At 32.9% G+C, this 11,917-nt stretch overlaps 1 protein-coding gene across 3 annotated transcripts in view; it reads left to right on the forward strand.

The window, feature by feature from the left end:
• The window catches only part of LOC123564318 (gamma-aminobutyric acid type B receptor subunit 1-like), a 45,795-nt gene extending 37,279 nt beyond the window's left edge, over positions 1 to 8,516 (forward strand). For 2 of the 3 annotated variants that reach the window (XM_045357815.2, XM_045357817.2), the window contains 4 exons: positions 1,610 to 1,732; positions 2,814 to 2,960; positions 3,749 to 3,937; positions 4,284 to 4,860. In XM_045357815.2, coding sequence (XP_045213750.2) covers positions 1,610 to 1,732; positions 2,814 to 2,960; positions 3,749 to 3,937; positions 4,284 to 4,382 — 558 coding nt within the window. In that variant the 3' untranslated portion in view covers positions 4,383 to 4,860. Of the gene's footprint in view, positions 1 to 1,609; positions 1,733 to 2,813; positions 2,961 to 3,748; positions 3,938 to 4,283; positions 4,861 to 7,818 lie in introns of those variants that run through there. The other variant, XM_053536956.1, reaches the window with a different exon arrangement.
• The last annotated feature ends 3,401 nt before the right edge of the window (positions 8,517 to 11,917 follow it).

Consider the following 11,917-nt stretch of genomic DNA (forward strand, 5'->3'; position numbering starts at 1 on the left):
TTACCCTTTCTGGGTTGCCGGTATTGACCTATTTGTTATCATGTCAGCGTTCTCCGTGAGGTCCAGTCATCATAGACATAGATATATACTAGCATAAACAGTGCTTTGATGGTTTCTCGATTCTCAGCCATCGTTAGGCCATTTTGATTTCTTAATATAGATTACTCTTAGTGCCACATGCGTACATTGATATGAAAACTACAATGAAGCTACAAAGAATTCTGATAATTGACGGTGTCTTTCTAAATGTGTACCTATCTATGTATTGGATACCTTGTTCCATTTTTTCAACGCACTTTTATAAAGCATTACGTCCTTTTTGACGTATAAGGTAGTCTCGTAGGCGGGTGTGCTGTGTAGGATCACATATTGTTCAAACGTGGAGAGCTCCCGTCTCAAAGAAGCTGTATGAAATGCACCACCAAAACGAGGAGGTACACATATTATTGGAACATTGTGAAGTATTTAAGAGGTTAAAATGTTCAAAAGTAATGCGACTGTATTGGTCCCTATTTCTGACTACAAATGAAATGGCCATAATATTACTGTTGTATATATGCTCTTTTAATATGTAAAGACAAGTCTTCGTTGCTGATACAAATTTCCATGTAAATAGAACGTCTATCTAAATATTAAGTTTACAGTTTAATAGATTTTCTCAATTACTAACATAAAGTGTTTGATAATGCCAATGCAATTACCGTTTTTATTTCTTAACAGTACTTCAGTGTAATTTCGTAAAAAATAAAAATTAAGAAACATGATTCGATTGCAGTTAATAGCATTACATATTCTGCCGGTATCTTGTGTATATAAAGTTTAAGTTTTTTCGTAAATCTGTATAATAAGGCAGGTAATGAACTTTTTGTTAAATGTTTAAACGTATAAACATAAGAACAAAAACAAACATCCATTAGGAAAAGCCAAGTACCACAAGGCTCTCCTATCGAAACGAAACTTTGCAGTAGTTTATTATTGAATGTATAAATGATCGAATTTACACAAAATACATATACAAAGAAAGCAATTAGATAGAAAGGTCTAAACAAACAAACCAGGAGCACGGTATATCAGTGTTCCAAGTTTACAGTAAGTAAGTAAATAAAAACACTGTTTAAATTGATGGTCATCTTTATGACCTTTGAAGATAGACAACTTGAGTAATATAATAAGTAACCAAATCGTATTCAGTAAAATGGTTCAAACTGTTGGTTTCAATACTTTTAAGTTCGTTAAGCAAACACTATTACAATGTAGGTGTCACATTTTATGATGATAATACTAACCTCCTTGCCTGCCTGAATTAAAACATACCAAGAATTAGATAAGTTTTGCAATCCAACTTTGATTTGTCATAAAAAAAAACAAGAATTTCGGGATGATGACTTTTTTTCATAGGATTTGTAGAAATATATACCAAAATTTACAATATTTTATATATAAAACGCATTATCGAAAAATCTTACCATTCTCGAGCTCGTTAGGCATTTAGATGCAAAAGGTAAAGGAAAGGTAGTGATTTCTATTAGGCCGGCCAACTGGGTACATTTTCAAGTATTGTAAAAAAGTAAAAAACGCAGACAACTGTACAGAATAACAAATATTTCAGATAATCAAAGACTACCAGCTATTGGCGATAATTGGAGGTTTCGTCGGACTTGTGTCAGTGGTTTTGATTGTATGGGAAATCGTCGGACCTTACATGATAATTACTAAATATTTGAAAAATGAGGTCAGTAAAACGGAGTTTATTTAAACAAGAGAAGAGTAGCATAGTATCAAACATTATATTCTACAAGAACAATACTCTATACGTGCAATACTCTACTATTTCAACTTGCACTTTTCTTGGATTTAAAAGGGATGCACAGATCAAATCTCAGAATTAAAACTCTACCTTTGATACAAAAGGAAAACATATTTCCTTTTTGAAAAAGACAAGGAGCAAGTGCACATTTGATAATATTGATAAAGCGTCAGTGTCATTTCCATAATTTATTTAACTTTGCATAAGTTGGGTAGGGTAATATATTGTATGAAAACATATAACTATGCTGTTTTACAATTATTCTGATATTACAACATTAAAGATGGAGGCTTGGTCTACTGTCACACGTTTTATGAACAGACTTTATAATTTGCGATGTTCTAACTTTTGACTCGTGACACGCTTACAGAAATAAAGAAGATTATGTTTCATGTACACGTGCCCGTACTTTTGTAAATTTTGCAAACACTCAAACATCTAATAGTGATTGTTGGAATGGTTGCATTTTCAATAAAGCTATTCTTGTTTACTTATCTTAACGGTTCAACTTTCCTTCAACTAAACCAGCCTTCAAAAGCTAGATATTTTGGAGTGACTATGCATAACCTACCATTTCAACTTCTGTTTGGTCTGCTCGCAATCCCCTATTGATATTTTTGTCCGCATTGCCGCACTTTTGAAAATAACTTTCGGGTATTAAAGAGTCATAAATTAATTTCAGGAGGTGTTATTTAATGAAAAAGATATTACATTTACATAATATCTTGATAGTGGGACAAATAGTTCTGAGACTTTGTTTCTATATCTAGAACATATCGTAAGTGTTTATAAAAGTACAAATGTATATAAAATAGTTTGTACCTACACTTCTTCGTTTTGAATTCTCTACAGTGATATATAGATTTCGAAATGTTCACTTACATTTGCAATGATCGGGACTTCTTTTGAGACTTGCATCTAAGTTTTTATTCTTAAAAGCTATTTAGGTTTTATGTTTTTGAAACTAGAATTATGTTTTGCTATTGTGTGTGCTTATCATTATCAGGTATACATGATTGGAAATGATGCCGAAGTGAGACCATTTGTACGTGTTTGTTTATCGGAGTATTCAGATTACTTTCAATGGCCGTTATATGTTATAGAAGGTGGTCTGCTTATATTTGGAGCCTTCCTGGCTTGGGAAACAAAAAATGTAAGTACATGTATAGAACTTTTAGCTGAATTTCAACATTTACATCAATAACTTGAAGAATTAGTGCTTCAAAACCTATCCAAGTTATTGCATTTAACTATAGGTACTTGATCGAGATAAAGCAAAGATCTGATATTTGAAAATATGAGAACTATACAGTATCTATTTAAATGTTTACATGTATAAATAATGCTATCAAGTTTGATATATAACAAACAGATACAAGTATCAATTAACACAGTATGAATATGTAATGCAACTGAAAAAAATAGAACTTACTTCAGTAAACGACGTTAAATGGATATAAAAATTAATTGCGATCAAAACATTTATTCACGGCCTCCTCCCAAATAAATATATTTGATGAAAAATTTCTAATTAACAAGATGAATAGGATAAAAGTATCACATAAAACATGTTGTAATGCTTTTAATGTTAAAATATAGACCGACTCTTCATGATACGTCTAGAAAATATTTTTTTTATCATAAAGCAACTGGGAAGTTAGGATTTTCCTAATTCATTCAATTAGGCATGGAAGTTATTGCGGTTGTTAAGATCACTGGTGTATATCCAATCGTAAACTTTAGATTAACTCGTATTCATAACTAATAACGCAGATATATTAACTATAAATGCAGATATATTATATTTTAATTGATGCCTCCTCTATTTAAATATCCCAGTTACGTATTGTTTTCATAATTTGTGCTTATTATGTGTGTATACCCGTTTGATAGAATATGTAAAATATGACGAATTCATATTTTGTATTATGTATACATCAGGTGAAAATTCAAGCGCTTAATGATTCACACGAGATTGGATTCTGTATATACAACGTGGTCATTCTGAGCGCTGTTGGCTTGACCTTGTCGTTGCTCTTGAAGGACAAGGAGATCCTTATGTATGGAATAACATCGGGATTTCTCATAATAGGAACGTTATTGACACAAACGGTCATATTTGTTCCAAAGGTATGTGTAGAATTACATCGGACAGAAAGTTAACGTAATTGGAATCTTATTGACATACGGTCATTGTTTCAATAACTTTATATAAATAAATTTCAAATACCTGGAACTCAGTTTAAACTGATGGACATTTTTACTAATTCTGAAGTATGTCAAGTATAAATATATTCACGCTTTTTCTTGTTTTTGTTTTAGTGTTAAATGATCTTGCGAAAGATGCAGTTATAACCTTTGCTCGACAGCTAGTTCCTGTTCGGAAATCCAGACAGGTCTCAATTAATAAACATGGTTAACATAAAATCGAGCCTTCTCTACAATAAGTTTTATATTTCATAATATTTTTCTACAGATACTCGCAGTAAAGAACAAAGACACCGATAAAGGTTCCACAGATGCAGTCGCAATTAGTACAGGAGTAAACCATGCCTCCACTTACAAGACAACTTGAAAGTATGCTACGACGATTCTTGAATATAACATTGCACGTGACTGTAGGTTATTTTGACTGTAACACATAGGCTTTGTGTAAGAGAGGGAAAGTTAAAATCGATATCTGGGTCAAATGTGTAATGCTATTAAAGGTCCATTACTAAGAGAAAGTGAGTTGGCAATTGTTTTCATAGCCAGTGCATAGACTTCTGCAAGACACTAAATAATGAAGATTGGCAGGTCAAAATTTACAGAAGGTCTTTGGATCTGAAAGAAATGTATGTGTATTATGTTGAAATTTCAATGAATCGACAGAATGACCCCCAGGTCTTTTTAACTTTCTTCATACTTCATAGAAAAATAATTGTACATATACTGCTATATATTTTAAATTTCTACATACCAACTTTCATTTTCCAATAAAATGAAATAGTTTCTGTGCTTTTTAAAAGAAATTAAAATGTTCACTTTCCTTAGTATTGGACCTTTAAGATAGACATATAATCAACAAACAGACCGCTCACACTAGATCTGCAAACCTAAAGATTATTTGTGTCGATATACTTTTAGGGACAACTTAATTATGCCTGTGTATATGCACAAAGAAACAAGAAAATACCACGTCTTGTTTTTCCTCTTCTTTGGTTTAGTATGTCCTAAACATGTACATACATTCAGTTCAGTATCTTCCGATTGGAATGTCTTATACAGTCAAAGACAACAAGTCGAAAATGCACATTATACAAATAAAGTATCAATATGCATTAAATATAACAATATCTCAATTAAATCAAACGGACTAATGCCCTCTTTACTCAAGGAGAAATAGTCTATTTATAGACTATAAAATGTTGAGTGATCAATCTTTATTTCCATTTATATGATTTCATTGCAGCTGAAAAGTAATATGAGCCGTGCCATGAGAAAACCAACATAGTTGGTTTGCGACCAGCATGGATCCAGACCAGCCTGCGCATCCGCGCAGTCTGGTCAGGATCCATGCTGTTCGCTAACAGTTTCTCCAATTCCAATAGGCTTTAAAAGCGAACAGCATGGAGCCTGACCAGACTGCGCGGATGCGCAGGCTGGGCTGGATCCATACTGGTCGCACACCCACTATGTTGGTTTTCCCATGGCACGGCTCATATGTCTATGCTACCTGCAATGCAGGATAAGACAGTTATGCATGTACGTAAATTGTTTTCTTTTCTTTTCTCATATCTCTAGTTGCCACACGCTCGCTCGCATGCACGCACGCACATGCATATATATCTGAAGAAAAGTTTGTTGTCTCTATTGATATAGTTCACCTTGTGAAATTTTGTGGGTTTTATTTTGCTTTTTAAGTCGTGTTATTCTTAGATTAATTTCGCAGTAGAAAATTTCATAATTTTCAAAGAGTATTTCTAGATTTGATCTTTACATTATTTCTTTTCTGACCATTTAAGGATGTGCTCAATCCATCTTTAGTAATCATGCATGCTTTTTTAAGCCAAGAGATAGTTTGCAGGAGATAATTGTACCTGGTCACATAAGCCTACAATAAAGTTTTAGTGGATTTTATCTCCATTTTTTCCAAATATTTTTGCTTGGCTCAAATTTCTACCTTTCGAAAACAAATGTTCTTTAAATTCTATTGTTTAGATTGTGAACTTCGATGCGGTTAACAATTCATTTATCTAAATAAGTAGTGCTACATGAAGTTTGTATTTTCAGTAAGTATGTTTTATTATGAAGATATCCAAGCCCTGTTGGCACACATTTGTGTTAGGATTATCAGTGCAATATTATTGAATCTTGAGTTCGTCTGTTTTTTTTAGCTCATCTGTCACATAGTGACAAGGTGAGCTTTTGTGATCACCCTTCGTCTGTCGTCGGTCGTCAGTCCGCCCGTGCGTACGTCCGTCCGTCAACAATTTCTTGTCTGCACGATAGTGGTTTCATTTATGATTTTATTTTAACCAAACTTGCACACAACTTGTATCACCATAAGATCTTTGTTCCTTTCTTAAACTGGCCAGATTCCTTATGGGCTCCAGAGTTATGGCCCCTGAAAGGGCCAAAATTAGCTATTTTGACATTGTCTGCAAAATAGCAGCTTTATTTATGATTTGATTTTTACCAAATTTGCACAAAACTTGTATCACCATAAGATCTTGGTTCCTTTCTAGAACTGGCCAGAGTTCTTATGGGTTCCAGAGTTATGGCCCCTGAAAGGGCCAAAATTAACTATTTTGACCTTGTCTGCACAATAGCAGCTTCATTTTTATTTGAATTTAAGCAAACTTGCACACAACTTGTATCACCATAAGATCTTGGTTCCTTTCTTGAACCGGCAAGATTCCATAATTGGTTCCAGAGTTATGGCCCTTGAAAGGGCCAAAATTATCTATTTTGACCTTGTCTGCACAATAGCAGCTTCATTTATGATTTAATTTTAACCAAACTTGCACACAACTTGTATCACCATAAGATTTCGATTCCTTTTTATACGCCCGAAGGGCCGTATTATGTTATCGCCTCGGTGTCCGTCTGTCTGTTGGTTAGCAATTTCCTTTCCGCTCTGTAACTCTTGAAACCCATGAAGGATTTCAAAGAAACCTGACACAAATGTTCACCTCATCGAACGACGTGCACAGCGCATGTTTCGGATCCTTTTTGTCCTTAAGTGCAATGATAACAGGTGAACGATATAGGGCCATTTTAGCTCTCTTGTTTATCATAGATATCATATTTTAAATGTACTCAATTCATCTGTTTTTTCTAGAAATGGACGTTTGTTGATAGTTATTTATCTTAATTTGTCGTTGTTTTGAAAACAAAGGTCTTAGTGAATATATGCATCCTACTGTGGCCTACTGTAATAAAAATAAAACTTTCATTTTCTAGTCATTTATGTTTTCAGTATTTGTATTTTTGCATTTTTGTATAGTCAATCTACTTGAACTACTTCATAAATATGTGCATGTCATATCATGCCTTTGTGACTGGTGGCGTTGAAAACAATCTAGATAAGCGAACTATTCGCCGATTCTAGTCAATCCTTCATCTGAGTACCAAATCATTTTAGAAATGAAAATAAAAAGTTCTGTTTTATCGGACATATCTCATAGGCACTGTCGAAAATGACAACTTATTACTTAGTAGTTCACCCAGGAACCCAATATCCTGTTTGAACGAAATCTAAATAATCTTAAATTATTTTCAAGAAAAAGTCCACCAGAAAGAATTCTACAAGAAGATCCTTTTTACAATTTGTAATAACTGAATGCGCATTTCCTGCCTTTTTGAAAATAGCTGCGCTTCAACCTTGATAGAGGTGTTCTTTGATCATGTTGATAGAAAAGTATCTCCTTCTTTATTTTTTAAATATAATTTGTAGCGAATAGAAACAAGTTTTTAGGTTCTTCTTATCTGAATTACTAATTATAAAATGCAAATGTCTTTTCTTTTAGAACAAGAGGCACATGATCACCAGTGTTTTAGAGCTCAAGCAAGGATAAAAAGAAACATTTCTAACAAATAACTTGGAAAATAGGCCGAGAAGATTTTTATTTCAAAGATTTACGTAGAGTTATTAGGAAACCTAGACCCAATCCCGGCAGCTATGATTTTATGCTTTTTCTAAAATCAAAACGTTTTGGAACTATTGTTACAGTAGTAGAAACTATTTCAAAATCAAACCAATGCTTTGAGATGAGGTGGCACTTAAAGATTTTATATTTTTAGCTTCGGTGGCCATGTTTTTGACAATAAAAATATTATGAACACTCTTGGTAGAGGGTTATCCATGGAACATTTCTGTGAAATAATTTCCAAATGAGACAGGAACAACTTGCGGTCAAGTCTTTCACGAATCAGAATACTTGAAAATCTAGTTCAACGGTTTCAAAAGAAACTATTTCAAAATTAGGGCAATAATTTCAGACAAGATTTTAAATTCTTAACTGTATTCATATAAAGTGACTTTACCACGCCTCTCCAACCCCTTAGCGGCCATGCTTTTGACGAATCAAATAAAGTTTGCGAGATCGTGGGACTAGGTCACCAAAGGAACATGTGCGTGAAATAATTTTAACCAATGGGTTAGAAGGGTTCGTTGCTTGAAGATTCATTCTATGTTTTAAATGTCATCGCACAAGCATTAGCAAATTGTATACCAACATTGCATGGATAGGTCCTTAAAATAAAGGGAAATATATCTCTTTTTACAAGACATAACCAATATTCGGCTATTTTTGCCAAAAAAGCTATACAAGATGCTTTTCTGCGATACATTTTTTAGGTTGGTGTAGGGTAGAGATAGACCCTAAAATTTTCAATGATAGAAACACATTAAATAAAGTCTAGAAATTGATTTCCAAGTCCTTCACATAACCAAAAATGATTTCACAAATGTGAAATTTATGATAGTTTTGTTAATATCAATTACAGAAGTTTAAATATTCAATTTTAAGTTGTGATCCACAAAGAATGACAACTCTTGCCTTGGGCTAGTACTTATAAGCCGAGATATCTATTAGTTTACTTCCCTTGCAATTACACAAATGAGTGGAAAATGAAAACGGTTTTAAGACACAATATGATACTTTTTTGCACAACAAAAACATTTAGGATTTATTTATATGTATTTGATTTACCCCTCAAAACCTGGTTCCTATGATTTTGTCAACTTACTTATGGTGAAAAAATAACTTTTAACAAGCCGATAATAAAATGAAATACTTGTAAGTATTTTATAGTGCAGATAATACAGTTTTGCTTGTATCAAAATGTCACATTAGAATCACTTTTGTAATACAGAACACCTGGTAGGATTAGTAAGGTGCAATTAAATTGATCTCTATTTCCTATGCCTATGTAGGGGTAAAACAAAAATGTTTTACTGCTTTTAAACAGTTGACGATTTAAACTTATTAGTACATCTTTTGGCTTATCTTTACAGTTCATCTTTCGTATACTTTGAGCAACTAGCTTTTTTCAGATTTCCGTAAATTGTTGCAGTTAATATTTTGGAACTTATTTTTGAAGCCTTTGAATTTCATAGGCTGATGAACACACATATTTGTTACTATACCTGTCCATTACCTGCCGACCGTCTATTCTGTAAGCATTCATTACCATCAGAATAGAAAGTTACAAGTTAATAATAGATGGTTAAGGCATATAACCGTTTCAGTTCAATAACCTACATAATAGGGATCCCGTCACAACTACGTTAAAGGAGGAAACTTACACGTTCGGTGACGGTTCAGATTTATTAAATGGCTTTCATCACATTATGTCGGATTCAACTTAGTATGGAGGTATAACAGATTATTTTAAAACATTTAGCATCCTAAAAATATCATAAAATATAAACACGCTGACCATTTTTTAAAATATGTACATATAGTACTTATTAAGAGAAAGGAAACTTTCTTTATTCTATTACAGAGACAGCAACTCGTGTAGCAATTTCTGTCTTTATCATTTAAATATGCCATTCTACATAAAGTATACACGTATAGTCAAAATATACCTGAAGTATTCCTGTTTAGTTTAAAAAAAATAAAATTCAAAGTTTGTACGAATCCATTTACTGTTAACTTGATCTATATGATATACTGTCCTCCTTTTGCATTACCTTTCTTAAATAAGTTTACAAAATATCGCTTGAAAGCATAGAAAGCAACCGAGCAAAACGAAAACAGTCACGGTTTGTCCATGTCTGCACATTGATGTCACCGAATGTACACATTATATCGACTTAAATCAGACCAATTGTTTACAGATCTACTACATTTTTTGTGTACTGATGTATTATCATCTTTGTAACATGTAGAGATAGACCCTAAAACTTTCAATGATAGTAATACATTTAATAAAGTCTAGAAATTTATTTCCAAGTCCTTGAAATAACCAAAAATGATTTCACAAATGTGAAGTTTATGATAGTTTTGTTAATATCAATAACAGAAGTTATCATTTTTAATTTAAAGTTGTGATCCACAAAGAATGACAACTCTTGCCTTGGGCTAGTACTTATAAGCAGAGATATCTATAAGTTTACTTCCCTTGCAATTACACAGTTGAGTGGAAAATGAAAACTGTTTTAGACACAATATCATACTTTTTTGCGCAACAAAAACATTTAGGATTTATTCATTTGTGTTTGATTTACCCCTCAAAACATGGTTCCCATGATTCTGTCAACTTACATATGGTAAAAAAATAACTTTTAACAAGCAAATAATAAAATGAAATACCAGTAAGAAATTAATAGTGCAGATAATACAGTTTTGCTTGTATCAAAATATCACATTAGAAGCACTTTTGTAATACAGAACACCTGGTAGGATTAGTAAAGGTGCAATTATATCGATCTCTATTTCCGATGCCTATAACATGTAACTAATATTAGTTTAATGTTGCGAAAACTTGTAGACCAACATGTACTAAGCATACTCTCTTTATCCACACACATCATAGTCGCCATTTGTCGCTTGTGCCTGGCCAGGGATAGGTCATCCGGGCTATAAAATATGCAAAAACTTAACTGTTAAAACACACACGGTATAAACTATAACACATATGCAACACATTTTGTGGAAAATTGATGACGAGAAAGGGACAATCATAATAACGTTAAAATGAAAGTAAAAAATATGATCTACTTTGTTATTTCGGCCAGTTAGAACTATTGTGGTACTAAGCGTACCTTACAAATGTCACAATGATTGTAGCATGTGTATAATGTTTGATGCATTTCAAATAATGGCAGAGTGCTAAAAGGCACGAAATGAAATTTATTATAATTTTCAGTTTTATTCTTGGTGAATTGTCATTGGAGACAGACAATTGTAAGACAAGATTTAAGGAAACTGTTGTAAGACACTGTACAGAATTTTGATATTCTAGGAAATATAGAGCTTGTTTTCCTGACATCTAGACGCAATGTCTAGGTCTAGGTCCGGTCACTGCAATCATGGCCACTATCTTATGTAAGCTGAGCAGTAATTTTCTGTACCTTTCTTAAACGGTTATCAACTTTCGCACATAGATCACACGTCGATGTAAAAAAACGTACATGGTTTTGCCAAAGTCATCTCCCTTTGGCAATGGTCTGCTTCAAATAACAACATTCACAGATAGTAAGATTGGCTTTAACCTATCACAAGCTTCGTTTGCTTTAACAGTACTGTATTGCTAATGCGCCTAGCTGTTTCTTCAATCAGGTGCTCAATCTGGAATAGTAGCCCATTTGTAAGACCCTGTTCAAGAAAGATATAAAGAGAATATATAATTGAGTTTTACATGTTGCAAAAAACTTCCTCCGTTCTAAATGATATAACTGTAAAAAAATATTGGATCCTTCGCTGCCAAACGACAATACGTGTAAATCTAAATTTCTAAAATGAGTGAGAATATCTACATTGCTATGCCATATCCCGATTCTCTCTTCGAGCTAGGAAGTTTGTATCTTATTATTCAGTATATAATAATACTTTTGCATTCGAGAAAATGCGTCCAGGAAGATAATTGCAAAGTAACACTTTGTGCAAGTCCTATATT

The sequence above is a fragment of the Mercenaria mercenaria genome, chromosome 2 (genome assembly GCF_021730395.1).
Source record: "Mercenaria mercenaria strain notata chromosome 2, MADL_Memer_1, whole genome shotgun sequence".
NCBI lineage: Eukaryota > Metazoa > Mollusca > Bivalvia > Venerida > Veneridae > Mercenaria > Mercenaria mercenaria.